General features: G+C 57.6%; 1 protein-coding gene across 2 annotated transcripts in view; it reads right to left on the reverse strand.

The window, feature by feature from the left end:
* The window catches only part of SCUBE1 (signal peptide, CUB domain and EGF like domain containing 1), a 131,293-nt gene that overhangs the window by 53,886 nt on the left and 63,473 nt on the right, over positions 1 to 13,934 (reverse strand). For both annotated transcript variants that reach the window (XM_029205475.1, XM_029205474.1), the window contains exons 5-6: positions 6,785 to 6,910; positions 2,099 to 2,215 (exon numbers count right to left, since the gene is read on the reverse strand). In XM_029205475.1, the coding sequence (XP_029061308.1) occupies positions 2,099 to 2,215; positions 6,785 to 6,910 (243 nt within the window). The remainder of the gene's footprint in view (positions 1 to 2,098; positions 2,216 to 6,784; positions 6,911 to 13,934) is intronic.

Raw genomic sequence — 13,934 nt, forward strand, 5'->3', positions numbered from 1 at the left:
CTCAACAGTGGATCCAACCGAATAGACACAGAGAAACCAGGGGGTCGATTTGGGCAGTGCTGGTTGCCTGCTTGTCTATGGAGGACTGGAGCAAGACACTCAAGTGCTCGACGAGAGGCTGCAAAGAGGGGTGGCCGTTTTAGGAGCATGCACAGAGAGACAGCCGGCCGGGCGGCCGGGAGCTGCCGGCATGTCCCCCGTAGAGGAGCACGTGAGGTTAGCTGGCTCGCGTTTCTTTGCTCAGTGGGAGATGTGTGGGGACATTCGCTCCCGGGGGAGCCCGGGGAGCAGTGAGCAAAGGCAGATGAAAGGTTCTCTGGGCCAGCAGGGAGTAACGGCCCAGGGCCCAGGAGCTGGGTCTGGGAAAGGATTTCTAAGGAGAGGGGAGGGGAAGGGGCAGGGTGAGGGAAGCTATGTTAGACAGCAGATCCAAGCAGGGACCTTCACGTGCAGCAGACACTAAAGGATAAAAAAGTAAGAGAGGATGAGCCAGGTGCACAAAGACAAGAAGTGTTAGACGAGGCTGGGCGTGTGTCTGGCCGGCCGCTGTTTGCGCTGGTCCAGGGGCTGGAGGAGGCAGCTCCACTGCAGACGCAAACGCTGTGGGAGACCCCAGCAGACGAGACAGGAAGGGGGCCGGCGGGCCGGGAGAGCCCCCGGGGTCAGTGGAGACAGGGAGAGAGGTGGGAGAGGGAGTTCTAGATGGGATCAGGCTGCAATAGAGACACTGGTCTGAGAACGGGTTCTGCTTTGATTTTTTTTTTTTTTTTTTTTTTTTGGTTCTTTGGTTTGGTTTGGCTTTTGGCTCTGAAAATCATTAACGAACGTCAGTTGTCAGACAAGACAGGCAATCAGGGACCATCACCAGAAAAGCAGGAGGAATGAGATAAAATGAAACCCAAAATGGCTGTCTGAGAGGAGAGACCACACAGAGGAAGGGAGAACCACGCAGGCAGCACCTGGGACGACAGCCCGGGACTGGGACGCGACCGCTGCTGCCCGGCCCGGCCCCTCCGCCCGACTCCCCCGGGGCACAAGGGAGCAGAGCCACGGGGGACAGAAGGTGACAGCAGACTCCAGGCTTCATGGCTTTGCTTGCTTGCCAACCCTTTTCTGTTACTTGAAAGTCCCTCAAGAAATATCTTCTGAGTTGATAATAAAAAAACAGGGCATTTTTACAAAAAATGAATATGATAACTGACTTGCGGGGGGTGCTGAACTTTGCCAGTGTTGAAGAGAAAGAGGAGGGTGAACTCTGGGCACCAACTCTGAAATTCCTCTTTTTCTCAGTTAAAAAATAGGCTGTTAGTTTTGAGTGGGGAAAGAACTTACTAGTGATTATAACTTGAGATAATCACAAATACTCAAGCTTCCCCTTGGAACTAAGGACCAGGAGGACGGAGGTGACAGAGACTGAAACTGACACTCTTGCAACAGGTGAGGTGACACCCGAGGGGTGTCAGGAGGGGGCACCCGAGAAGAAGGGGCTCTAGGTGGGAGAGGAGGTCCGGCGAGAGGCCCCGTAGCTCGGGAGTGGAGAGCAGTTAAAGACACCCAGACCTGACCCGGGATTCACACCAGCCCTCTCCCCTGGTGTTCTAGACAACCAAGACTGAAAGCAGTTTTCTGAGGAAACCTCTTGGTTTTCCAGACGCTGTGGGCAGCTCATACCACCAAGGAGGTGGTGATGCAGGCTGGCCGAGTCTCCGGTGTGTCTCCACGTTAGGGGAGGAAACCCCTGTGCTTCAGGAACAGAAGCTGCCCTCCAAAGGCGCACACACCACCCTCCTCCCCACAGATCACCTGCCTGGAACCACCTGCACGCGGAGGATGAGGCCCCTCAGAAAACCCGCAGTGACACAAAGCAGAGGTGCTTGGTCTGGGTGGATGGGCGACCCTGGGAAGTGTTCACAGAAAGCTCCCCTCAGGGTCGCCCGCCAGCCCCATCAGTATCGTGGGGCGCTCCCTTTATTTTTCCCCCTAAGCTTCCTTCTTGGAAAGCAGGATGCAGTGGGGTGTGGCCACTTTCGGGCCACACGGGCACCCCGGGGGGCAGGGTGGTGCAGAGTGCTGGTGCTTGGCAAAAGCGCTTACTCACCGATGCATGTCCGACCGTCTGAGTGCAGGGCGTACTTCTGGTGGCAGCCGCACATGGGGCCTGTGTCCGTGTCCTCACAGCTGTGCTGGCAGCCTCCGTTTCCATAGTTACAGGTTACTAGTTAGGCCCAAAGTGTACATACGTGTATGTAAACAGAATGACAACAAAAACGATTAGTTTATCGCCGCTGGTTGTTTCTTTAAGGGATGGGGGAGGAAAGTGGGGACGTGAGACAGTCAGCGCAGAGGCACACACTTCCCTGGACATCAGCCCCTCTGGGGTCTTGGGTGGAATCGCTCACTCCCTAGAGGCGAACTGGGGTGGTACAGAGAATGGACTTTGGGTCGTCTGGGCTTCGAACAGAGCTGGCACACAGCTGATGCACTCAGATGGTGTTAGTTGAAGAAAGGGATAAGCTAGACAATTTTATCCTTCCTAGGTTGCAAAAGACACTTTACAATAGCCTGTCCCAATGGGGCAAATGTCTGTGAATACCAGGCATACTCTTCAAGGCGGTGGGAGGGGGCAGGCCCATGTGAGGGGCGGCGCTCATTTCCTTAGCTCTCGTAGACCTTTCTTTCTTTTGCTTACGTCTTGGGGCACGTGGAAGGATGTCCGCATGGATGCCTATTCCCTCCAAGTCCCAGCAGCCACCTCAATCTCTATCCACTCTAAGCCCTAATCCTCCCAAGGGAGTGTCCAAACAGACAGAACATATGCAAATTAATGTCATCTCAGATGCAGGTTTGAAAATGACCTTTTATTTAAACGTGTTACGTAGTGCGCAGGGCCTATGGCCTGGAGGAGCTGCTGCCCTTCAGCCCAGGATCTTAGAATGTTTCACAGCATCAGCAACCCGGGTCGCTGAAAAGGGGGCTGAACAAGCAGGCAAAAGGAGAAATTCAAGCTGATTGAAAAGAATGCACATTGTTCTCTCTTCCCAGGGTGAGGGATATCGCAAAAGGAGATCCAAGGTCTCCATGGCAGGGCTTCTCGCTGCCCCTGCTTTACTCCGCTGTAAGATGACAGGGTGCCCGTCATCTGTGTGCAAATGGTACGCTGGGGCCTTGAGGACAGGGTGTCTTCCTGGAGACCTTACCCATTTGTCCAGAATTCTATCTACACTCTGAATTTATCTGAAAACCCTAATGATGATCAGGTATGCAGAAGTGAGTCTCAGACCAACCACAGTCAGAGGGGCAGAAAACTCCGAACTGGCAGAGCCTGAATGATGTTTTATCAGGTGACCCGTGAGCAGCGCTGGGGCCAGAGGGAGGTCACGTGGTGGCAACTCCCCAGTGAAGGATTCCAGGTGTTTCAGAGCTGAGTTCTGCAGCTGTGTTTCCCGGGTACTCCTCCTTCCACCCAGAGAACAGCACGGAGGCTCTGGGGTTTCCAGCCTGAGCGACGCTGGCCCTGCCGACCTGGCCACACGCAGTCTCCCTGCCAGGTGAGGAGGGCGCGAGGAGAATGGGTCCTACTCACTGTCCCAGACACTGTCCTCAGCGACCAGCGGCTGGCGGGCTGCCTCTTCCACAGGGAGCTCATGACCATCCGAAGGAGGGACCCAGCTTCCGGGGCGACATTTCAAGGACATGCAGAACTGCTTCAGGAAACAGCTGGGGTTTTGCCACCAAGCCCTCTGGCCCCTCTGTGCGGGAGTGTCTCTTCTCCCAGCATTTCTGGGTGCCCGGCAGCCTGGAGTCAGGGTCTCTCATCTCTCTGCACAGGAGGAGCCTCAGGGAAGCCAAGGTCCCGGGGGGCTGCCGCTGAGCACGGATCTCAGGTGAGGGGAGAGCCCCACCTTGGGCTGAACATCACATGCCTTTCCGGACTGAGAAATGCCCCATTCAGGGTGGGCAGGGGTGGACCAGTGAGGGGACAGTTCTTTCCAGGCTCTGGGCTCCAGGAGATTGACGGCACCCTGCAAGTGGCTCTACGGAGGACGCGGGCCTGTCTGAGGCAACCGGAGCGAGGGCCACTTTCTCGCTCCCTCTCTGCAGGCCCGCGTGCATCTCCCAGACCACACGGGCCGAGCTGTGAGCACGTAGAGAGCCTATAGCACGCACACGGAAGTAAATACTGGAGCCCTGAGCTCCGGAAAGACCCAGAGAAGGATGGAGAAAACCTCCTCTGGCCCTGGAGTGAGCCCTGGGCTCTGGAGGGAGGAAAATTTGGGCAGAGTCCCCTGTGGTCCCGCTTGTTCACAGCGGCTGCCTAGGCCAGGCCTCAGCCCCCGACCCAACTCCAGATCTAGAATTTCCTGGGCCTCAAGTGAGCTCAAGGGCTAGAGGGAAGTCTCAGAGCTAACTTTACGCTAATCCACATTAACCACACAGAAGAAAACCAAAGCTGATGGGGTGGACAGCCAGGGGTGCCGTCCCTCGGCAGGAGGGCTGCAGGGCAGTCACCCACTCCTGGGCTCCAGGATGGGTACTGGACTCTCCACACACCTTGGCAACACCCAGCCACTGAGCAGAGAGGGTGGGACTCTATCTGCTTTACCAAAAGTTCGGGGCGCGGGCGTAGCTCTTCTCTGTCCGGGTGGGGCGGGGGAGTCTCGGCCGTGCACAGAGCTCTCCTTATCCCTGACCTCTCAGACCAGGCTGGTCCCTCAGGAGATGCTCTCTGAGCAAACCGTCCCCTTGTAGCACTTGTAGCACTCGCCCCACACGGAATCATAGGGTTAGGTAGCCTGTGAGTCAGTCCCAGCCACTTCCTGGGGCCCACGGCTCTCTCTCGGGCACCTAGCTTAGGGCTTGGCCAGGGTGGGCGTCAGCCAGGCTTGCGGACTGAAGGAATGCGCTTTCCTCCTGGCCGAGCCTGTCAACAAGCCTGCCCACGCCACACATGCTGGTCCCTGGCCTGTGTCCTGAGGAAGCTCAGATTACCCCACGGGGAGGACTGGGAAGCTGGAGTTATTCCTTCTCTGTTCTGAAGGTTGCCAGGTGGCAGGAGGTTTCTCTGCACCTAAACGGATCCATCTGGTGTAGAGGACAGGAGGGCCTGGGTTAGAACCGGGCATTTCCCCGTCAACAGCGTCCCTGATCGGTCCTCCCCTTGGTGACAGCGTACCTATTGATCACTGCGATCCCGCAGGAATGACTAGAAGAGAAAGGCTGGTCCACATCTGGGACCAACCTGGGCAGGAGGAAGTGTCTTCACCTTGGGGAACGGATGAATCAGGCGTGGGGGCTGGAGCACGAGCTCCCTTGGTGACAGGGACTATGTCTGAGGCATGTGGGTCCCCGAGATCTCGATGACTGAGGAGAGTGGAGGAGAACCGAAAGAGTCACGATGACTAAGGACGACGGGCTGGCAAAGGCCAGCTGTCTTCTCCACAGAATGAAGGATGGAAAGAAAGCCCATTTTCTTTAGGAGAGCTGGTCAGCGTCTGTGTCCTGGTTCAGTGGCCAGCCTGGGAGTTGGACTCAGACTCCTTCATACCATTTTTCTGCAGCAGAAGGTGGGCCTGGTATGAAGTGCTTGTCTCTGGCCAGAGACGGGCAGCAGTCACACCAGCCACCCTCCACTCTTTTCAGACACACAGCAAACATCACATCAACCTGGGCATCCTGGCTTCCCGGCGAGCAGAGGCCACATCCTGCCACTTCCCACACACTGTTGGGAGGATGCACCGTGTTTGAAGCTTTTGAGGACTGAGTGTGTTCAGCCACCATCTCACTTCGTTTGCTGGCTCCCATTCCTACTGGGGAGTGCCGAGTGACCACAGTTAAGAGGCTGGATTACGCCTGCGTCCTGCAGGCTGACCTCCAAGCTGGTCCTGAAATGGCACCTTTGACCAGAGGCCTCATTCAATCCAGATTTCCCAGGGTATCATCGTCTATAGTGGGCCTTTCAGGGCTAGGCTATGAGCTCTGGTCTTTGATCCTGGAAATAAGCTCAGTGCAGCCTGCGCTGGGAGCCCCCCAGAACTGAGCTCCTTGCCTTCTTTTTTTTTTTTTTTTTTTTTTAATAAATTTATTTATTTATTTTTTGGCTGCATTGAGTTTTCGTTGCTGAGCGTGGGCTTTTTCTAGTTGAGGTGAGCGTGGTCTACTCTTTGTTGCAGTGCGTGGGCTTCTCATTGCGGTGGCCTCTCCCGTTGCACAGCACGGGCTCTAGAGCACAGGCTCAGTAGTTGTGGCGCGTGGGCTTAATTGCTCTGTGGCATGTGGGATCTTCCCTGACCAGGGCTCGAACCCGTGTCCCCTGCATTGGCAGGCGGATTCTCAACCACTGCGCCACCAGGGAAGTCCCCTCCTTGCCTTCTTTATACCATTCTGTTACCAAGGGCTGCCCTGGCCCACTGCGAACCCACAGTCCCTCCGTTCCTGCTGGAGAGCTCGAGCACAGGGCCAATGGGTCTCTCGGGTTGGGGGCGGGGGGAAGGAGGAGGTCACGATGAGCACTGGCAGGGCTGTCACACAGGGCCCTGCGTAAGATCCAGCCCAGGTCTGGGGCTGTGTCAGTGGCACTATGCCAGGGAAACCCCAAGCCTGGGGCTTATGGCCCCTGTCCCTCATGCCTCCCAGGCCCCTTCGGGGGGGGGGCCCTGCCCTTCTCTCCCCCCCAGAGGACTGAGTGCCCTTCTCAGGCAACGTCCAGCAGACTGGACAGACCCCCCACAAAGCAACGGCAGGAGACGCGTGGGAATGTCTGACCCCTTTGCCTCCATCTACCTACGTGTGCAGTCCTTCTGGTTGTGGGCAAGGTCAAAGCCGGGCCTGCAGTCACAAGCCACCCCACCTTTGGGCGTCTCCCGGCAGATGTGGGCACAGCCATGGTCTTTGTTCATGCAGTTCATACCCTCTGGGAAGAGACAGACAAGAGAGGGGTTGGGGACCAGGGAGAGAGAAAATTTCAGGCTTAGAAGATAACCGATGAAATGTCACAAGCAAACGTAGTGTTCTTGGGCTGCCGTTGGCACGTGCATGACATGCACACGGGGGGTGCACCTAGTCATCCAGATGGCGATCCCCTAGGGGGAAACTGAGGACACGGTGCCCAGGTCTAGAGCAAGGCCTTGCTCGGAGGCCGTAAATGAGCTTGCAGGACCCACGGAGGAAACGCTCCTGACCTGGGTCAGATTACAGGGCATGGGCTGCAGGATGCTTCCCAGGTCAGGGGTTTAGATGGTTTCCCCACGAAAGCAGATGTGGGTGGCATTTAAAACGATGGCGGTGCACAGCACTTTTCAGTTTGTACGGGGATGCCACAAGCCCCCGTGGGGCAGGTGGAGACTTGCATTTCAGGCTGGGCACACAGAGGAGTGCTGACAGGTCAGGGTGCTGACACACCCCAGCTGGCCTCCAGCTGCAGTGCTGCCCAGGACCCACGGAAGCCCCAGCCTCAGTGCAGAGCCCTGCAGGCCCGGAGCCCCGAGCAGGCGTCCCTCCGCCCTCCGTGCTTATTCCGGGTCCAGGCCACACACGTCACTGTGTTCCTAATCGCAGCCTGAGATTCCTGCTGGCTGGCAGATGTTCCTCTTTAAAGCAAATATGTTTGCAAACCTCAGGCACCTTTTCCTCCGAGGCTTCAGCTTAAAAGGGCAGTTAGCAATGGACTCCCCTGCTGGCTGGGAAACTTCAGAAATGGGAGACTGTGGCAGCGGCTCAGGGCTGGGCCACGCCACTGCCTGCTCTGGCACCCCCATGCTCTAGCTGCAGTGGGCTTTTTTTATCTGGAGCCTTGTCCACGTTGGCCCTGCCCGGCAGGCCCTTGCAGCTCGTCCTCTGGCCGACTCGGAAGCCCTGTCCCTCCCAAGGCCAGCCAGGTTCCCTGTCTTCTCCCCTCCCAGAGGCCTCGCTGAGTGCAGAGCTGGGCTGCCCACGGGCTTTGAGGGTAGGAACTATGGACCATCCACCTCCGGAGGCCTGGCCTCTACACACCACCCAGTCAGCGCCTGCCAAGCATCTTGCCAAAACGCACTCTGAGGGCCCTGGTGTGATCAGGGAGAAGAAGGGTTCCCTGGGGTGGGCCGTTTGGCCCCTCTTCTGAGTCACCCACAGTTTTGGGGAAATCCCCTCCACCCCAGAAGACTTGATCCCCCTTCCCTGTCTGCCTGGAGTGGCTTGGAACCCCCTTCAGTTGACCCCGGTTGATGTTTATCTTCTTGGTGATTTGTGAGGAGTTTCCAGAATTTATGAGGTCAGGGGTCAAGTGAGAGGTTAGAGGTCACAAGTCCATCAAGAGGCTAAGTGCAGATGAAAGGAAGGGCTGCTGTCCGCCCACACCGCCCCGAGACCTCCTTCCCCAGGTGACGCACGGGCCTCCTGTTCGAGGGCAGGACTAACTAACTAATCTCGACCTCGGCCACTTGAAGCATGGGCGGGGGCAACTGAGAACTGACAGATGTTTGAAAACACAAACACCCTGGCAGCTACCATAAAGACTGAAAAAAGTCTGAAGTTGAAGAAAACAAAAACAAGTCAAAATGAATGAAGCACGCATTTTGCTCAGCGCACCGACCTCCGGTTTCACCTGATTTTATTATTCTCATTATTCCTTCACCTTGATTTTCTCACTTACGCAAGTCAAATTGTCCAGCTGGAGCCCAAAGAGCTTGTGTTTCTGTGTTATGGCTATAAATATTTACTAGAGATTAAATGGGGAAATTTATCTCTATTAGTTTATTTAAAAACGGAAATTTAAACTTTATTACACATCAACGTTAGTACATCTTTGGTTAAAAACGGTATTTTCTAAAACAAGGAGAGTTGGCTGAGAGGAGGGGTCCTTGCAGAGGAGAAGGGGGGGCTGGGTATGATTCTCCACCATACTGTCTGGAGCCCTGGCCCCTGGTTCTCCAGGCATTTGTCACCCTTGCCTGTACGGGCGGGGAGTCTCTGTCGGCTGGGCCTGCCGCAGACTGGGCGCTCTAGGGGCCAGTCAGCTACTGCTGCGGCTCCGAAAGGTGTGTGCGCTGTAAGGCCCGTGCCACTACGGCCCTCCCTCCCCCGGGAAGCCTTCCTTGGCCCTCAGGCCCGTCAAGGGCCTTTTGGACACCCATGCTCTCCTCGCTGTGGGGTAGCTGTGTGGCTCCCCTCTGCTCTCCAGGTGACTCAGGCTGAGCTCTGGGCCTCCCCAGTGACCTCACCGTCCAGGGCAGGTCTTGCCCAGGAGGGGATGCTCCGGGTCCCCGCAGCAAAGGGAGGGGAAATGGAACAGCCTCGGGTCTGGGTCTCCCAGCTGTGAGCGGCTGCCACCACCAGCCAGGCTCACGTCCGGCTGGACCGTTTCTGCTCGGCCCGAGCGCTTCTGGACGCTCCTGACACAGTGGTCGTGAGAGCATTGCCATCACATTTAAAAATGACCCTAGCAACCACCCCAAAGAAGGCCACAACGGCCTAGCTAGGGGCCGGGGGTACGGCTTCCTCTGTGCGGGTGACTCAGCCCCTTGCCCAGCCGTGGACGCGGGAACTGCGTGACCTTCCCCTCCACTCTGGGGCAGCACTGGCTTCCGTGGGCCACGAGAAGCTCGGCTTCATGGCTGGCAGGACCACAGATGGTCAGGGCTGGACGGCTCCTTGCCATCCATCTTTCAAATGGGGAAAACGGGGCCTCGAGGCAGGGGTGACTGTCCCAGATCATACGGCAGGCCTGGAACCCAGGCCGCTGGGCTCCCAGCCGTGGCTCTCCTGGTCTGGGGGTCACTGAGCGACCCTTGTGGGACTCAGATGACGGGCAGGCAGCATGCATTTGCTGGGGGTGAACAGAATGAGGAACCCGGCACAGAGCTGGGCTAACAAATGGTACCTGTTACTATCTGTTGCCCTCAGAATGAAGAGCCTATGAAAATTCAAGGCAAATTCAGACTGTGAAGCTCTCCGGGCAGCCCCTCAACGAAGCACAGAACCCCTCGCTCCTCTCTGACCTTCACCCGGCTGCCGCTGAGCACGAGGGCGGAGCCTCAGCTCACCTGCAGAACCATCACGAAGCCTCGTCTCTCCTGCTGGTGTCACCTCTCTAGCCTTTCCAAACAGCGTGGCGTTCCTCGAGCGGCCGTGCTTTATGGCAGCTGGGGTCCCGACCTCTCACCTGCTTGTCCTCTGAGTCCCCGCTCTCCCTCTGCAGCCACCACCGGCCTTCCCACTGGGCTGGACGTATAGCAGAGCGGCCTCGGGCAGGCCTGGCCCACGCCCTCTGCAGCTGCTCCGTGAAAGGTGACGGGCTCTTATGAGCAAGGTCACTCTGGCGGCGTCCTTAGCAAGGGGAGCGCTAAAAGGCTGGCCTACGAGGCCCACGCCTCAGGGCAGCACCGAGCTGAGTGGCTCCCCTTGGCGGCTAACTGATGCCTTCCTTCACTCTCTGGGCGCGGCTCAAGCTCTGTCCTGCAGACCGCGGGTCCTGGCTTTGTCTCTTCCTTCCAGCTGGCGCAACGCTGAGAGCCGGCTCTGCGCTTCTCCCGTGCCTGTCTACCTGTGGCCGCCCTGCCCACCAGCCAGCAAGCTCCGAGAGGCCGTGTCTTGTCCCTGCTGTGTCCCGCGCCCAGAACCCTGGCTGCACACGACAGATGCTCAGGAGGTCTTACTGGGGAGCGGATGCAAAGGCGCCAGAGGGAGAGTTCAGCCCCCAGGCCGGCAGGCCAGCCTGGCCACGTGCTCACCCCATCAAAATGCTCCGAGGAAGGCTGAGCCTCGTGCAGGAGGGGCCGGGGCCAGGGCTTGCCTGCTTGTACCTGAGCCTCTGGTCAGATACCTTCTTCCCTTTTCTTAGCTGACAAATGGGTTGTCAGAACGTGTACCTCTGAGGGTTGCCGTGAGGCTCAAATGAGAAGACCGTGCAATGTGTGTGGCACAGAGCGGGTTCCTAAGGAAGTAGGGCTGTTCCTAGAGCTTTTCTACACTGCTGCTGCCTCACTCTGCCTTGTGTAAAATGCGTGTAGCTGCTAAGTTGCGCTCTCCTGCCAACCGTGGGTAATTTGAGGGGAGACCTGACCTTTATTCTTTTCTGTATCCCAAGTACCCAGCACGGGGCCTGCCCCGAGTTAGGGGTCAGCAAACAGTAACTGAAAGAAAGCAAAGAAGAATGGGGGCGAGAAAGAGAGAGAAGGGAGGAAGAAGAGAGAAAGAGGGAGGGAGGGAGAGGAGAGAGAAATGAAGCCTTCCTTACCTCAGAGCAGATTAAACCCATTGCCTATCATTTAGGGGACAAGGCGAGAGGCATAGAGAATTTGGAAAGCACTACTGTGGCATTCGCTGCTGTGTGTTCTACATCCCCGGTCGCCTGACGGGGGGAATTCACAACGCACCTTAAAGGCTCTGAGGAGTCCTGCAGGCACTCGTGGATGGCCCCCTCCCCCTCACTTAACACAGTATCCTGGGGAGCTCTGCCCCAGCCCCTCTGGGAGGCTCTGGGTTACAGGCTTAGAGACCCCAGGGTGGCCCACTTCAGCCCCTCACCTTACAGATGAAGCCACGGTGGCAGAGGCACTGTGGAGGCGCAGGGCAGGGAACACGTGGAGCCTGGCGTGGCTTCCTCTGTGCCTCAGAGCCTCAGGGGTAGAGCGGACGGCTCTCCCTTCTTGTCTGCCCAGAAAGGCGGTCCTGAGCACTGCGAGCTAACAGGGGTAGTACTGGGAGGGCTACTGCTGAGGGCCACGGGGCCAAGTGGAAGTTTGGATGTGAAAAGTGAACTCCGGGGGGGGGCATGCAAGGTGCGTGTTGCCAAGCACTTCTGCTCCAGGAGAATGGTCCTGGGCTCCACACTGGAAGGGACTGCAGGTCCCCCACCCTGCTGCAGCCCCATCCCAGCTCCTCTGAGGCAGCCCGGCCCATTCCCGCCAGCTCTGACTGGCACACTGTCTCCACAGGCTTCTCCAGAACAAGGGCGGAGCCCAGAACTGGGCACAGAGCAGGCTTCTGCGAGCCTGCGGGACCGAAGGGCCCTGTCTCCCTCTGTCCTCCTGTGGCCCCCTGCTTTGTACCGTGTCTACTCTTGGGAGCTGGACCACAAGAGAGCTGCCCCGGGGCCAGGCGCAGCCACTCCCTCGGCCTCACTCCCCATCGTGATACCATGCAGTGCTGAATCCAGCAGAAAGCACTGTTCATCTCCCCTCCTCGAGGGGAAGTGAGATATAATTTCAGAGTTGTTCCCAGAAATCCTGGTCTTCAGGGGCCTGGTGCCAGTCAGGCCAGGCTGCCCGCCAGGTCGAATCTAATTTGATCCAATCCATCCAAATCCAATTACGTTCTGCAAACTCGGACCGAGTGTCTCCTTGGTGCCCAGGGTGGGGCGGGGAGCAATGAGGACACAGAAGCTTTGCTGACACGTCGCCAGGTCCACGTTCAGACTCTGACGCTTGCTGCATGACCTTGGGCAATCCCTGCACCTCTCTGAGCCTTAGTTTTCACCTGTGAAAAGTGAATAGTTGTCGGACCTGCCTCCCAGGTACTCACTCAAGGTGCAGGCCCCTCCTCTGGGCCAGTGAGGCTGGCTAAGGGTGCAGGTAAGGACCTGAGGGACTTTATCCTGGGCAGGGGGAGCCACTGAAAGGTTGTAAACTGGGCAGCGATGCACTTTGTGTTAGAAAGATCTCTGGATGCTGCATGGAGGCAACCTGCTGGGGCAAGAGTGTGGGCCAGAAGCAGGTGGGAGGCTACTGTTATCACCCTGAAAGGGACGAAGCAGCCTGGAGGGGTGGCAGCGTGTGTGGGGACAGGGACAAAGGCTGGATCTGGGACACACGTCAGAGCCCCTTTCTCTCAGTTTTCCAGAAGACATGATGTAGGGACTCAGGCTCTGACTGTACTTTCATTTAATGTAACCCTCGCCGTAAGCCTGAGAAGTGGGTATGGCCGTGCCCATTTTACAAACAAGCCCATGAGAGGCTGGATCAGGGTTGGGGAAAGACGTGCCAGGGCCACACCATGCACAAGAACTCCGGGCTGCACCTTCCTCTCCCAAGCGCCCCGAGCTTCCTTCTGACGGGCCCCTCCCCAGGTTCTTGCACTCTCTAGGCCCGGTGACAGGCCCCCGCAGCCCTTTCCCACCAGGGCCTATTTTCCCAAAGGACAGAGGTAAACGATGGCGGACTCTGCCTGCCCCAAACCAGTGCGTACATCGCGTCTTCTGTAGAGCAAAGTTCACGGATGCATCTAAAGCAGGGCAGTGGGGCTGGGGGCCAATCTGTTTGTACTTAGGGGCCAGCCTTTCTCGTAGCCCCCCCCCCCGCCCCGGCCCAGAATAACAAAGCTGGAATGTGTGCCTCTCAGGGGTCGTTGCTATGGCGACTTCATCAATAACATCATTTTCCGCATCCCTGTCCCTTAAACACGCAGGAAGGGAAGGCAAGCTGGGAACGGCAGAGCGGGGAGAAGAGAACAATCACCTTGTTACGCCCTCCCCCAACTCGGGAGGAAGGGATTTTCCTCCCCTTCCACCTCATCAGTAGAAAATTACGGAGCCCAGGAAAGAGGCTGGAGCCTTGGGGGTGGGGGGGTGACAGGAAGAGGCTGCTGCCTTCCCCAGCCCAGACTCGGCAAGCTGGCCGAGCCAGGCAGGGAGAAACAAATACGGGCTCCCACATGCTTCGAATGGGGGCGCTGAAGGGAACGCTAGCAAGGTCCTGCCGTGAGGGGAAAGGCACAGGGGCGGCAGCAAGGATGGGACCGTGGGAGAGGTGACGAGGACAACAGTTGTGCCCGTCCGCCCAGAGCCGCCTGTGTGCCAGGCTGAGCCACACGCTTTACATATGTTATCTCACGAATTCTCAGCAGGGCGCTTCTGTCCCGTACTGGCCCACTTAACGGATGGGAACACTGAAGCACCGAGAGGTTAATAACTGAGGTGAGGGGGCTGGATCTAGGGGCAGCCCTGAAGCAAGACAGAATGG

Source organism: Monodon monoceros, unplaced genomic scaffold (assembly GCF_005190385.1).
Source record: "Monodon monoceros isolate NGI ecotype Baffin Bay Population unplaced genomic scaffold, NGI_Narwhal_1 Super_Scaffold_6, whole genome shotgun sequence".
Lineage (NCBI taxonomy): Eukaryota > Metazoa > Chordata > Mammalia > Artiodactyla > Monodontidae > Monodon > Monodon monoceros.